At 37.9% G+C, this 16,204-nt stretch overlaps 1 protein-coding gene across 12 annotated transcripts in view; it reads left to right on the top strand.

Moving 5' to 3' along the window:
- The window catches only part of atp2b2 (ATPase plasma membrane Ca2+ transporting 2), a 329,843-nt gene that overhangs the window by 271,980 nt on the left and 41,659 nt on the right, over positions 1-16,204 (top strand). For all 12 annotated transcript variants that reach the window (XM_057845541.1, XM_057845546.1, XM_057845545.1 and 9 more), the window contains 3 exons: positions 10,506-10,685; positions 10,764-10,851; positions 15,467-15,573. In XM_057845541.1, the coding sequence (XP_057701524.1) occupies positions 10,506-10,685; positions 10,764-10,851; positions 15,467-15,573 (375 nt within the window). The remainder of the gene's footprint in view (positions 1-10,505; positions 10,686-10,763; positions 10,852-15,466; positions 15,574-16,204) is intronic.

Here is a 16,204-nt window from a genome sequence, read left to right as displayed (position 1 = left end):
TATACCGTAGCTGAGAGCTATAACATTAGCCTAGCTAATGAAATATTTCAAATATATCTTTGTTATGGTTCTTCTTGGGGGAAAAAAATAATGAAGAAAAAAAAAAAAAATCGCCGTGGCACGACATGGTGAGGCTGTCCGACTCCGATGCAGCCCACCACCACAGTTTCAAAAAATACAATGGGAAACACTGAGTGTCATTTGTAAACATTTGCAAATTCTACTTGAAGTCTTGAATATCCAACACATTAAAGTCATTGCGTGTAATGAAAACAGAAGAAAGCATGAGAAATTTCCAATTAGATGAAATGATCCAAATGATACACATTCTTTACGCTGTGTAATCTGCCCCTGTAAAACTTTCATGTTTACATGTAAGAGTGGCCTGATTTGGCGTACTCACATCATTTGCCTGGTGTATTTCTCAGATGTCGGTGTGAGCTCCCATCTGCATTGAAAAACAAACAAACATAAGAGCAAAAGTACCGGTATGTGGAACATGCCCAAGTGACTGCCGAGTCAAACGTATGCATTGGTCCGCCTCTGTGTTTGAATGCGTGGGTTTTGGAGAGCATAGCTCTCCCACACTGACCTTTGCCAGAGAAGAGGACATGCTGGCTTCTTGCGTGCATCCATCTCCATACTTAATATCTCCCAGTGGAGCTCCAACATGCTGTTCAACATCACATGATCACACACAGGCAGCAGAGAGCTCACCGCAAGAACTGTGTGTAATGCATACTGTGCACTTGTGTAATTGTATTTATGACAATGATGCTGGTCTGTCACGTGAAGGCAATGTTTCCCTAAGGGGATTAATGAAGTATAAGAAATGCGTGGTTGTTGGGCGCAAATTGTATGCGACTGAACATCTGGACCTCTTCATTCGCACTCTAATAAACCACTGGTTTACAATCTACGTTGAGCGAATGCACATATTGTTACAAGCACTATTTCTATTGCTTCTTTGGCGTATTCGTGACGTCACGTTTTTTAAAGTATAAGACATTTGTCGGCCATTTTTTTCCCATCTTTGTATGCTTGCTTGTGACCAAAATACGAGCACTGCCGGTGGCAGTAAACGCAACTCATTTCACAATATTGAACAAATCTTCTAAAAGGAGCTTCGAGCATGTTATTTGCACGCCCGCCTGTTTAAGTAATATTGTTAAACTAAATACAGGGTGACCCAAAAAGATGCGTACCCATGAAAATTTCAATTGTGACTTTGATTAAAAAGCTATTTATTTCAAATTACAACCACACATTATTCAGTTTATGGAAGACCATTCACCAGAGTTTCAGCTATTTCTGTCAATTTTTAGTCAATTTATGGCTTTCCCAAGATGTGTTCCAAATGTCCACCATTCCGTTGCAAGCAAACCTGTACTCGTCTGACAAAGTTGTCAATCACTTTTACACACTCCTCTTTCGGGATGGCTCTTATTTTTGCTGTGATGGCAGTTTTCAGTTCCTCAATTGTTTGTCGATTTCCCTGGTATACATTGTCTTTGAGGAAACCCCACAGATAAAAATCTGGGGGGTTAAGATCTGGTGATTGCGGGGCCCATTCCACATCGCATCTTCTGCTTATGAGTCTCTCTTCGAACCTCTGCCTCAACCAAGCAATGGTTTCGTTGGCTGTATGAGGTGGTGCCCCGTCTTGCTGAAACCATTGTGAAGCTCTCACAACCCTTCCCAACCCGAAAGAGGAGTGTGTAAAAGTGATTGACAACTTTGTCAGACGAGTACAGGTTTGCTTGCAACGGAAAGGTGGACATTTGGAACACATCTTGGGAAAGCCATAAATTGACTAAAAATTGACAGAAATAGCTGAAACTCTGGTGAATGGTCTTCCATAAACTGAATAATGTGTGGTTGTAATTTGAAATAAATAGCTTTTTAATCAAAGTCACAATTGAAATTTTCATTGGTACGCATCTTTTTGGGTCACCCTGTAGAAAACCAAGAGCAATGTATACAGTTAGTCCCTGAGTTACAACGCACATGATTTATAAGATTTCGACTTTAGGACGCCGGAGTCTCGTCTACCATTTTGTCACCAGTCGTTTTTTTTTCTTTTGGTCGCATTAACAGTACCTTATTTTACCTCACAGTATCCTATTTTTTACTTTATTTTATAAATATGACGTTTTCTTTCCTCACTAAACGTGAAGTTGTTCAGCTTTACAGATAGCAAACAAGGCAATTGTGCTTTTTGAAGCATTGTACTTCCTTCACTTTTGACAATTTGTAAAGCTGTAACACAAGTATGTACACTTATGTTCTAAACAACACACACTGTAACAACACTTGACACAAAACAATTGGTGTTCAAACTTCCATCTAGTCTGATCAATATGTAAACTTTGTAGATAAATTAACCAATTTTGCCTCACAAAGGTCCGCTATTTTAAATGCTATGAATGCTAACGTATTTAAAATTCTCATGGCAAATCCCTCACACGTAACTCCACAAACTGTAGCTGTAAACTTAATTACAAATGAATAAACAAACATATATTAGCTGAAAAAACTTACAGCCTCATATGGGCAAAACCAGAGCACAGCTATCCTTTATCCAGGTCAGACGTCTGAATCTGCTTCTCAGTCATACAAGGCGGCAGTCCAGCCAGACCCAACGCTGCCACTACAGGGCAGTGTATCCTCCATCCTTAAACAAAATACGATACTTGTGGACTTTTTGGGTAGTTATTTTGTAGGGGTACTTAAAGGGTTAATTCGACTAACGTGGAAATTCGGGTTACGTTGCCAGCATAGGAACGGAATTCGTTCGTAACCCGTGGACTACCTGTATCTGAGTATGTGTTTCTTAAACATTGGAACAAATTTCTTGGTAATGTCCCTAGCTTAATGCAATACAAAAAAAACAATGCAAAAAGCCAAAGCATGTTAACAAATGGCATTTGTGACATAGTGTAGTTGAATACAAACCAAGGACCAACCTGTCATCTTGATCCTCTTCCCACTGCCCTCATCAAAACCTGTCTTCTCTCAATTGTCCCCCTCATCGCTAAGATACTCCTCACTCATATCCTGTACGGTTCCCTCATCTCTCAAAACTGCTTCCATCACACCCATTCTTAAGAAACCCTGCTTGGTTCCCACTAATTTCAATAACCTCCGCCCCATTTCCAACTTACCCTTCATTTCCAAAATTCTTGAAAAAAAAACGTTGCATCCCAACTCCATAACCACCTATTTACCAATGACAATTACGAGCAGTTTCAATCCATCCGGTTTCCGCCCCCTCCATAGCACTGAAACAGCCTTACTTAAAATGAAAAACGACCTCCTCATTGCTTCTGACCCTGGTCTATTAACAATTCTTGTTTTTCTTGATCCCACCGCTGCCTTCGACACCATTTCTCACACAATCCTTCTCGACCGGCTCTCCTCCCTTGGTATCACCCACACACCCCATTCCTGGTTCACTTCCTACCTGTCCAGCCGCACACAATTTTTAAAATTTGGCCCCTATAAATCCAAATCCCTCCCTCTCTCGCTGGCGTGCCTCAGGATTCTGTCCTGGAGTCGCTCCTCTTCATCATTTACATTCTCCCTCTCAGTTCCATCTTCCGCGAACACAACGTTCACTTCCACTGTTATGCGGATGACACGGCTAGGGCTGGGCGATATGGCCTTAAACATGTATCACGATAAATTGAGCATATTTATCTCGATAACGATAAATGCCGATAAATTCGCCCAAGCGGACTGTTATATAATTTGAAAATCTGAATCAATGCATGAAATACAGATTAACTATTTCTTGTTGATTTAATTACCTGCATTCAATTTGATATACTGTATTTAACAATTGTACATGCAGTCTAAACATTACGTTTATAAAAATGTATTGTAAGCAATAAGAATTCAAGTATGAACATTTATAACAGCGTGTATGACTTGAACAATGTACATTGTCAAAATCAATATGCCTGTGCAAACATGCAATTGTAACACAAATGACTTGCAGCTTGAACAGTACACTTCAAAAAGACAACTTATTGTTAATGGCTGCTGTGACATAATTATTAAATACAAGTGTTTACTTTATGGTTTAAGGTTTTTTTTTCCCCCCCAGTGCATTTTTTAATAAATGCACGCACAATAAAAATAGCTGGGGCCATTTCTCGGTCATTATAAGTTTTGCCGTTGGATTGTTCTTTATGCTGAATGCTTTACCATCACAAAAGCTATCAGAGGAATCACACACAGACAGATACAAAATAACGCCACATAGTAATTGCTAGATGCAGTCCGTGCCCAATTCACTCATTAAGTTCAGCCGTTTCGACAATGTTAGAGCCGCTATCCGACTCCATAACGTTCATTTGTAGCGTTAGCCGCTAGCTAGCGTTAGCCTCGCTACCAGTAGAAAGCACTGAAAGCACCATCTCCGGAAATCGTGAGAACAAAGGAGGACAGCGGGTGAAAGCCCGTCTGGATGCCACCAAGAGTCTACTAAATGTCGGTTGAAAGTTTGGTGAACCTCCCTTAAGCCACACTCCATCACGTTTTAATTGTAGCGTTAGCTGCTAGCGTTAGCTTACCGGGCTTTTGTTTGATTGGCTTCCTGATGATCACGTGACTCCCTACGTAAGCACATTCACTGCTTTCTTAAAGGGGAATGAATATAGACGAACAACACAGAATCAAAGCGGGATGAAAAGACTATATTTTCTTGTTTTATTAATTTACCGAATTTACCGACATGGTCAAAATTACGTCGGTCATCGTTAAGAATTTCGGTGACGGTAAATTTTCGGTTTACCGCCCTGCTCTATGACACGCAGCTCTACATTTCCACAAAACCAACTTCTTCCCTTCCGCCCTCTCCCCTCGCCCTCTGTTTAGAAGACATTAACTCTTGGTTCTCCACTAAATTCCTCCTACTCAATAGCTCAAAATCTGAAGTCCTCCTTGTAGGAACCACCGCCATACTCTCTCATGACAATAACTTTTCTAGTACCATCAATAATGTACTGATCTCCCCTTCTACTCAGGTTAAACACTAGAACTACCAAGGGTGGATCACTTGATACAAATCCCTTTGTATCCAAAGAAGGGTCATCTGACCCTAATAAGCATATCTTTGTGAGCATAGGGGGTAGAGGGGGTTGTCTGGTGGATTGCTTGTTTGAGTGGTCTATTGTTTAACAAAGCTAAGTAATCAGTCTGGTATCGGGGTGATTTGACGCCTTTCTGGTCTTTCTTTATAGCCCAAAAAACCCGGGACTTCCACTTAAGAGCCTAGGTGTCATCCTCGACAGCACGCGCTCCTTCCGCTCCCATATCAACGACATCACCAGATCAGCCTACTTCCACCTTCGCAATGTTTCTCCCCTCCTCCCTTCTCTCACCCGCCATACCACTTCCACTCTGGTCTGTAGTCTAATCACCTCCCGGCTCAATTACTGTAACTCACTGCTCTTCGGTCTTGCAAATAAGTCCCTCCAAAAACTGCATCTCCTCCAAAACTCAGCAGCACGCCTCATCACTCGGACCCCTACAACACATCACATCACCCCCATCCTCCGTCAGCTTCACTGGCTCCCATTCAAACAAGGAACCAACAACAAGATAAAGCACTCCATGGCCTGGCCCCTCCCTACACCTACCTCCCTACGTCCTCTGTATTAACATCACCCCCCCCCCCCCCCCCCCCGTTCACTTCGTTCTTTCTCTAGCCTCCACCTTTCGGTCCCCCATGTCCGTCCTCGACCTTTGGTTCCAGAGCTTTTAGTCACTGTGCCCCCCAGCTCTGAAACTCCCTAACCCCTGGTCTTCGCAATATATCTACCTTTTCACTTTTCAACTCCAGACTCAAACCCATCTGTTTACTCTTTCTTACCCAACATAATCCTTTGCTCTGTTCTATCTTCACGTCTTAATGTTTTATTTACTTTTAAATTAAATTTTTATGTCGAGGTACCACTGTCTATTACAGTATAAGGCGGAAAACACTCAGGTGACTTGAAGTTCCGCTCTGAGACCCCCAATTTGGCCAAATTTCAAAATTATCCTATATGCATGTGTGATACATCATTGGAAAACTTAAAATCTCAATTTTCTGGGGGAAGAAAAAATTTGAACAGGAGGGCATTTAAAAAAAAAAAAAAAAAAAAACAGCAAAACCCTAACTGGAGGTGAGAGCAGAATTAAAGACGCCATGATTTTAGCAAGATATCATCGCGTACTTACCTTGTTTCGATCCAAAAACTCCATGTAGCATGTGTTATCGAGTGTCAAGACACAGATGTGAATGGCCACAGCCGGATTTTGGGGGGATTTTATGGGTGAAACGTGGTAAGATAACAAGGCTCGCGATGCAGAAATCACAGACATCAACGAGTGGTCGAGATGTAGTTTTTCATATATTTAGCCATTTAAACCTTTTTTTTCCCAATTTTTATTTGTTTGGATCGATTATTTATCATCTAACATATTAGGGAAAATGCGACAGTAAAAAAAAAAAATTAAAAAAACAACATAAAGTTGAGCCATAGTTATGAGGTAGATATTCGTGACTTATTTTTGACACCATTATTTACATTGTGACGTAATTTGTTTAAAAGTTTAAAATATGCAAGTGAATTATTTTTAAAGTCCTTTTTTTTAACGAAATATTAGACACCAATTAATGATTCTAAGCTAAAAATAACAGACATTTTGAATAAGAAATATAACTACTTACCTTCTTTTTATGGCTGGGTTGGAACAAAAGCGATTGCGCGACGTCTGTAAACAGGGGTTTCCAGGGTAAAATGGACAAATTAAAAATAGTTCAGGGGCTTAATTTGCCATGAATCTGCTCATGCAGCATATAGACATATTTTTCTATCAAACACAACAGTTCTTTTGGCTTAAAATATAGCAGATTATTTTAAAGAGGGGTGCCAGAGCAGAAACTGCTTTTTCAGTCTTGTCTGTGTTTTCCGCCATATATATAAATTTTGTCAAAAATACAGTACCTAAATCAGGATTTTCAATATTTTTGCTCAATTCAATAAACACTGTACGTCTTCTTCTGGTGTTTGTGCCTTGGCTGACTAGGAGGAGTGTAATATAGATATTTTACAAGGATATACTGTGACTGCAGATTCATCCGGGCATTAACGGGAAGCAATGTACAGTACATTCTGATATGGTCGGCAGACAGTCATAGCATATTAGATATGTTGAAAAAGATACTATGGGGAAATGAGATACATGTGCACATATGCTATAAAGAACATAAGGTACATCTCAGTAAATTACTAAAGTGTTTCTCAATAGATGAAACAGATATTAGTCTGTGGATTTTCCCTTGCCAAGATACAATATTTATAGAGATTCTGAGATTTTTTTGGGCCATTTGTGTTTATACCTATTGCTTATACAAAATGTTAACTCGTTCATTCCATCAATGGAGACTGGTTCGTTTCTGCAGCCTGACTGCGATTTGGAGGCCATTTCTTTACCAATCGCCCAGAAAAGATAAACTTGTTCATCCTGTGCCCAAAATGCACCCTTGTACACAGCAATTCTGGGATGACCCATAGATTAATGATATATCGTGGTGAAGAAAACATGTTTTTTTTTTTGTTTTTTTTTTTCAAATAGCTCACCACCCACAACATCTAATCATTACTTCATTGCATAAGCCTATACATGCAAAATGGATGAACATGTTGTCAGAATACGTCAACATGTTTGTGCTTATTTCTTAGCATTTTTATTACTTATTTTATGTAACTTATTTTTTTAATCTGCCAAAATGTTTAATAGTTTGGGACATTGTGAGTTTCCACCACACCAACATATTCAGGGAATATTTTGCAATGCACAACAGAATGGTAATGAAGTTCCTACCACTGTACTCCATCCCATATCAGTATTTTATCCCACATGGAAATGGTAAGTGTATGATCGCAAGCCTAACAATCAGATGACTGTCCTGGATGCCATGAATGCAGCATGCAATGAAATCACAGCAGATGCCTGCAGAGGCTGGGTAATGCATTCAAGAAGAGTCTCTCCACACTATATAATAAGAGAGGACATCGGTTGTACGTGGCCAAACATAGAGGAACGTCAAGATGTGTAGAAAGAATGGGTGAATAATCCTGACAGCATTTGAAGTTTAGTTGTGCGGCTTGTCTTTTGTTCACATTTCTAATTTTGCTTTTATGTTATATCTCTTTGTGATACTCAGTGCTGTCTTTTCTTTTCTGTATTTCAATGACATGGTCTGTCAAGACATTGTAAAAACAGTACAGTGTAAATTGTCTCTTGCAATCATTCTCCAACACACAAAGGTGTAACTTGGAAATTTTCATCAAAACCTACGTACACCATCTTCAGCATCAGAGCCTTCCACCAGAGTAACTGTTCAATTGGGAGCATGACTAAGCAATTTGACTCTCTTGTCTGTACACAATGAAAAAAGGACTTGACATTCTGACGGCACTGACATGTTCATCGACACATAAATTTTATTTTGAGCAATAGATGAAGTATTTTGCACATAAAACTGGCATTTGCAGGTAATCCATGTAGTTTTGCTACTTGTGCGAAGTTTTGAGGATTGAAGAAGTACTTTTGAGAATTTCAATTCTGATATGAGAAACATACCAAAGCAATTGAGAAAAACTAATAGCAGCTTGCAAGCAACTATCAAGTGCATACCGCCACCTAATGTACAAGAGTGTGCAGCACCCACATGAAGGCGCGCTGCTCTCACTGTTGGTTTTTATTAGTCAATATCTTGTCAACTGCCCAATCTTTCTTGTATTTGTGTTGTGTCTGATATAGTTGCCGAGGGGTCAACACTGCTCATTATTATGCAATAATAATCAATTCCATTTTCAACACTGCATATCCTTTTCGGAGAGCGTGATGCCATAGACAGACTAACCACACTCTTAAGGGGCCTCCAGCCAGTCGTAGAGCACTTATAAAACATACAACCATTACACTCACGTTCACATACTGTCTCCGAGTGGGAGAAAAACCGACATTGCCATCACTGAAATCAGGCAAATGTACCCCTCCGCTCTCAGTGGCTCGTAGTAATAATATTAGTTTAAGATTTTAAATTGGAATATACCTCTTCTACTATCACTGTCCTTTTGTTTCACCAGCAACCTTGGAAGTCTTAGGATGTTGGGGTTCGGTTCTCCAGACGAGGGAGGGAACTAAAGCAGTATACTGTATTCCCATCAAATTGGCATTAAGGAAGTTTCGTGTTTTAGGCAGCATTTATACAATGTTTCTACCAACATTTCAATATCGACAGTACAACCCCTAGCAAAAAGTATGGAATCATCAGTCTCGGACGAGCAGTCACAGACATTTTATCATGTAGAACAAACTCAGATAAAAAGCTTGAAGAAATAATGAATTAGTTCAAAAGTGTAACTCTTTAGCATTCACAAACACTAAAAGAAATGAATAAAAACATTGTGGTGGTCAGTAAATGAGGGAATTTTGATGTGTTCTTCAGGCAGTCATCTTTATAAATTTCACTGGAACAGCACCAAACAAAGGTTCCAGCATCATTACCTTGTCCAATGCAGATTCTTGACTTTTGACACCTTGTCCAATGCAGATTCTTGACTCTTGACAAGGCGATGATACTGTAAATTTTGTTTGGTGCTGTTCCAGTGAGATTTACAAAGATGACTGCCTGAAGAACACATCAAAATTCCCTGGGTCCTTGATGATATGGGGCTGCATGTCAGCCAAAGGCACTGGGGAGATGACTGTTGTTAAATCTTCAAGTTTACATTCAAATTTTAGACAGCTTTCTTATCCATTCACTTGAAAATGTTTGTCATTTTCCAAGATGACAATGCATCATGCCACAGAGCTAAAACTGTTAAAGCATTCCTTGGAGAAAGACTCATCCAGTCAATGTCATGGCCTGCAAATAGCCCAGATCTCAACCCTATTGATAACCTGTGGTGTAAATGGAAAAAAAAAAGGTCCACAGCAAGGCTCTGACGTGCAAGGATGATCTGGCAAGTGCAATCAAAGAGAGTTGGCACCAAATTGATGAAGAATACTCACCAAGTCCATGCCTCAGAGACTGCAAGCTGTCATAAAAGCCAGAGGTGGTGCTACTAAATACTAGAGATGTGTTTTGATTGTTATTTCTTTGTTTGTTTCTCATGATTCCATATTTTTTTCCATGAATGGAGGGATTCCATATATATTTCCCTGCACTTGCTGTATAAAATTAACATTTACTGACCTCCACAATGTTTTTTATTCCTTTCTTTTAGTGTTTATGAATGCTAAAGAGTTGCACTTTTGAACTAATTCATTATTTTTTAAAGCTTTTTATCCGAGTTTGTTCTACATGATAAAATGTCGGAGTGAGTGCTCGTCCGAGACTGGTGATTTCCATACTTTTTGCTAGGAGTTGTAGAATCTGTTTTTGGCCAATTATGACTTCTGTTTTAAATACACAAAATGTTTTTTGTGCACTTCTGTAGGTACCGGACGCCATTCAAAAATGCCAGCGCGCAGGCATCACCGTGCGAATGGTCACTGGGGATAACATAAATACAGCGAGGGCCATCGCCATCAAATGTGGCATCATCCATCCTGGAGAGGACTTCCTCTGCATTGATGGCAAAGAGTTTAACAGGAGGATCCGCAATGAAAAAGGAGAGGTACGTTCCCCCCTGAAAGTGGGAATGTGGACGCTGAGAAAACAAGACATAACTCACTCATTATGTGTTTGTATTCAGGTTGAGCAGGAGCGAATCGATAAGGTATGGCCTAAACTGCGTGTCTTGGCCAGATCCTCCCCCACTGACAAACACACACTTGTTAAAGGTAAATACACATTCATCTTGGTCACATCACTTTTTGCTATGCAAAAATCACAAGAGTGGGGAGCAGATAAGGCACAGATGCTGTAGTCATGCCCACCACTGTGTTTCCTTGAAATAGATATACCTTCACACTCACACACAATATTATGTTATTATAATGTATTGATTATAAAACACAATTTAAAAAAAAAAAACTAACTTTTTTGAAGTCATTCCCACTGTGCTTTTTTCCTTGGCACAAATATGCCTAGTTCATTTATACTCATTAATGTTCACTGTTCTGCATTAATTATACATCACGTACAAAGCTTAATTAAATATTTGGCATGGTGCAGTCATCCTCACCATGATGTTTAATTTGAGCAAAAGCACACATACGTACTACATAAAACTACCTAGCCAAGTTCATTTATGCCATGCAACTGTTCTTAAAAACAAACACTTGACTCTTGTGTTGTCACGGCTTTTATTTATTTTTTTAAGTCTAAAACAATAAGGTTGGACTTTTTACTGAAGATAGATAGATTTTTTTTTTTTTTTTTTTAATTGTGACTTCTTATTTATTTTGCTTTACACTATACACACACACACACACACTGTATGTAAAGTATTTGAGTTCATTTTTTAAACAAATTACCTTCTATCTAGAAATGTAAATTGCAGATTAATAATCATACGGTTGCACAATACAGTGATCCCTCGTTACTTCACACTTCAAACGTTGCGTCTTTAGTCCATCGCGGACTTTTTTTCAATTAAAAAAAAAAAAAAAATACAGATGAGCTGACACGAGCCGATCGGGTCTCACGGTCCCTACATCCCTCCCTCCCTCCCTCTCCTTGCTGTTTGTTCGTCAACTGGAGTTGCTTATTAAAGTAAACGATGACTGACAGACGACTAAGCTGTGATCTTGCCAGAGATTCGACCCTGAATGTGCCTCATGCGTCAATCATCGTTTAACTTGTTAAACAGTTGCTGTGGCAACTCATTGTGTGTAAGTGAGCAGCTGGAGCGGATTTCAGTGGACACTCAATAAAGCATTACTTATGACGGAAAACAGACAAGACTGAAAAAGCAGTTTCTGCTCTTTCACCCTTCTTTAAAATAAACTGCTGTATTTTAAGCCAAAAGAACTGTTGTGTTTGATAGAACAATATGTCTGTATGCTGCCATAGCAGATTCATGGCGCATTAAGCGCCAGAACTATTTTGAATTTGTCCGTTTTACCCTGAAAACCCCCGTTTACAAACGTCGCGCAACCGCTTTTGTTTCAACCAGCCATAAAACAAAGGTAATTAATTATATTCATTATTCAAAATGTGGGTCATTTTTAGCTTAAAATCATTATTTGATGTCTAATATTTCGTTTAAAAAAACAAACGACTTAAAAAAAAAAATTCTGTCGCATATTTTAAACTTAAAACAAATTATGTCACAATGAAAAAATTGGCGTCTGTAAAAAAGTCACGGATATCGACCTCATAACTATCGCTTAATTGTTTTTTTTTTCGTTATTGTCGCATTTCCCCCAATATTTTAGATGATAGATAATCGATACAAACAAAGAAAAATTGAAAAAAGACGTTTAAAAGGCTAAATATATGAAAAAGAACATCTCGACCATGTCTGTGATTTCTGCATCACCGCCGTTGTTATATTATCATGTTTCACCCATAATATCCCCCCAAAATCCTGCTGTGGCCATTCACATCTGTTTCTTTTTCTATAACTTATAGTAACATTTATCTTTTAAGAACTATAAGTCTTTCTATCCATGGATCGCTTTAACAGAATGTTAATAATGTTAATGCCATCTTGTTGATTTATTGTTGTAATAAAGAAATACAGGACTTATGTACCGTATGTTGAATGTATATATCTGTCTTGTGTCTTATCTTTCCATTCCAGCAATAATTTACAGAAAAATATGGCATATTTTATCGATGGTTTGAATTGCGATTAATTACGATTAATTATTTTTTAAGCTGTAATTAACTCGATTAAAAATTTTAATCGTTTGACAGCCCTAATATATATATATATATATATATATATATATATATATATATATATATATATATATATATATATATATATATATATATATATATATATATATTTAACCCTTCATTCACTGTCGACTCATTTACGTCTTCGATGATGTTGACTACGTCGACTAGTAGGGACAAAGTTATAATTTGATCAAATTGCTCTGACGTGCGGGATCCCTCATTGGTCAGTTCTTGGGCCCCTTATATTCGGCATGTATATACAGTATACCCCTGGGGTCAAATTCTTCAGAACTTGAATGTGAACTGTCATAGCTATGCATATGATACACAGTCTATGTAGTAGTGTCTGCACGTAACTATAGTTCAAATGTGGTGCTGTGTGACTTCCTTAAACAAATCAATAATTAAATGAACCAAAATTGTATACATGTAATAATTTTAAGTGACCCCATAGACTTCACTATCAGTTGACAAGAAAACTCCCACAAACATTGCGCAACGCCTTCCCTTTGAGGCCAACCTAGGCAGAGCTGAGTTGGCCGAAAACACAGACGAGACTGAAAAAGCAGTTTCTGCTCTTACTATAAGGCGCACCTAAAAGCCTTCAATCTTCTCAAAAGCCAATTGTACACCTTATAATCCAATGCACCTTACATATGGATCAATATTAGTTAATCATGCATAGCATTCTCTTTAACGCAGCTTCATCTAGTGGATGCATAAGGCAACCGCGGCAACTATTATTACTGCGCCTTATAATGCAGTGCGATCTATATGTGAAAACAATTTTAAAATAGGTCATTCATTGAAGGTGAGCCTTATACTCTGATGCAATTACAAAGATAATTAGTGTGCTTTTATTGAGGACTGCATTAATCAGAGAAATATTTGAATAAATAAGAGTATTTGCACGATTGTGTTTGACAATGGCAGTTAAAAAGTTAAACAAATATAAACAAAAAAAATGTGTTTGATTAATGTTATGATTGCTTTGTTGTTGATAAATCAAATAGTTTTGACATCCCAACTTCTGTATACACAGGCTGGCAAACTGAATGGCTTTTTTTCTCTCTTGGCAATGAAATGACATACCCCCCCCCCCCCCCCCCCCAACAAAAAAAGCTGTATTTCAGCTTGCGAGCCAAATCCATTTATATTCATAACTTTTTTACTGCTCTGCATTAATTATAAAACACCTACAAAGCCAAATAAAATATTTGGCATCATGCAGTCATGCCCAGCAGGCAGTTTTATCGTCACAAAATATATTGCACATAATGGAACTATTTAAGATTTTCAGCCAAGTTAATTTATGTCAAGCAAATCCAAGAACATATTTTTGTGTGATAATGAGGCCTTTTTTTTATCCTTAAGAGATTTTATCTAATATAAAAATGGGACTTAACAGTATACATTGCAAATTTATAACATCTTAATCAGAGGATTTTTTTCTTACATCTAATCAAATAATTTTCTCCATCTTGTTTTGAGTGTTAAAGACTAGTTAACAGATTAATGCGTCAAATTATTCCACTTTAACCCCTTCAGACCCGCATTTTTTTCTGCTGGGCAAAATAAAAAATCATCTTCGCTGATTTTTACTCTACTCAAATACCAGAACAAAGTGCAATCTTTTGGTCGGGGATATTTCATGCTTTTATTGGTTATTTTTAATGTTAAAGTTACGTTGTTTTTAATGAGAAATGAGCACTTACGTTTGCCATTTTTAAGTTGCGTTTTGTCTCAGCCGTTTTCAAAGAGCCAAAAATAGCAAAGAGGGCGTGCTAAACCTCATAATTTGATTTCGATGGGTAAAGTTATGTCAAATCATCTCCCAGAAGTGGCAATAGAAATTAAATTCAGTGTATTTATTGATTTAGAGACGCGAACCTGTCATGTCCTTCAGCAGCATGCTCAGGTCTGAAGGGGTGAAGTAAATATATATTCTTGAATTAAGAACATTTTACATTTCAAACCTTTTTTAAAGATTACATATACTAATTAATTGCTTAAAATAAGTTTGTTTAGCTTTTTTTTCAGCGAGCTATTTTTCTTATTTCAAGAAATCTAAGTTAGTAAAAATTTACTTGAAGCACTGGCAGATAATTTCATTTATTTCTAGTACATTTATACTGAAAAAATGGGAATTTAACTAGTTTTAAGGAAGTGTGTTTTTGCAGTGTATTAAAAAAATCTGATGCGATATTCCTAATTTTTTTGGGGGAAAAAAATGAAGCTATTCTTTAAATAGCCTTCTAATTGCTTTTATCTTATATTAATTCCTATCTAATCACCAAAACGTGACTCTGAATCTGATCTTATTATTACTGTATTAGGGAAATGAGTTTTGCAGGCTTTCACACTTCCATAGGCATAGAAATTACTGCCAAAACAATGCTCATAAAGTTTAAGTTTTGGTGCTCTGCACTATTTCAAAAACATGTACAGCGATCAAAGATAAGGGGACAAATTGCTATCGCAAACAGATGCAGCTCTTGACCATAAATGGGGGGCGGGGGGGGGGGGGGATTGTTTTACTGTTGTTTCTTTGTTACAGTGAATGCATACAGTAACGAAGATGTTTCTACCGTATGTATGTGACAGGTATTATTGACAGCACCATGGTAGAACAGAGGCAGGTGGTGGCAGTGACAGGCGACGGAACAAATGATGGGCCTGCTCTGAAGAAAGCTGATGTCGGTTTCGCCATGGTAACCCAAACTATTTTCTTCCCAGAGATAGCTCTCACTCCACATCTGCAGATGTATCTCTTCACCCCTGCAGTATGAAGGGTTGCCTCTGTAAAGATGATTAGCTCACCCTGGTGGAGAATAGAAGACATAACATCACTGCAGCACATGAATTCTTGTTACAGTAACTGTGTATATTTATACTGAATTTCCTATTATTAGCTCATGCACAGCATTATAGACATGAATTAATCACTTGATTGTGAAATGATTACCTTGAACAAATTTCTAAATGACAAAACGAAGCAGCTATCTGTTCGCTGCCATTTTTTTGTGTTTGCGGCAGAAAACTGCTGGGCCCGACAAAAAGAAAAAAAAAAAAAATAATAAAATAACAACAACAAAAAAAAACAATGTAACATCTCCCCAACCACACACCAATGATTTCTTGTTAAGGATATTTATTGTAAATCCCTACAATTACTATGTGATAAAACCACTAAATGCCAGAAAACAATTATCAGTGGACCACAAATGACACTGGGCGATAGTTTGGAAACTCTTGTTTAGGATATTTCGCAAAATGACATTGAAACTCTAACAACTAAAAAAATTAATAAATGATTTTTGTGTTGTCTTACTGTGCTTTTGA

Source organism: Corythoichthys intestinalis, chromosome 9 (genome assembly GCF_030265065.1).
Source record: "Corythoichthys intestinalis isolate RoL2023-P3 chromosome 9, ASM3026506v1, whole genome shotgun sequence".
NCBI classification, from domain to species: Eukaryota; Metazoa; Chordata; class Actinopteri; order Syngnathiformes; family Syngnathidae; genus Corythoichthys; species Corythoichthys intestinalis.
The sequence above is the reverse complement of the archived record's forward strand: the minus strand, read 5'-3'. Positions and strand labels throughout refer to the sequence as shown.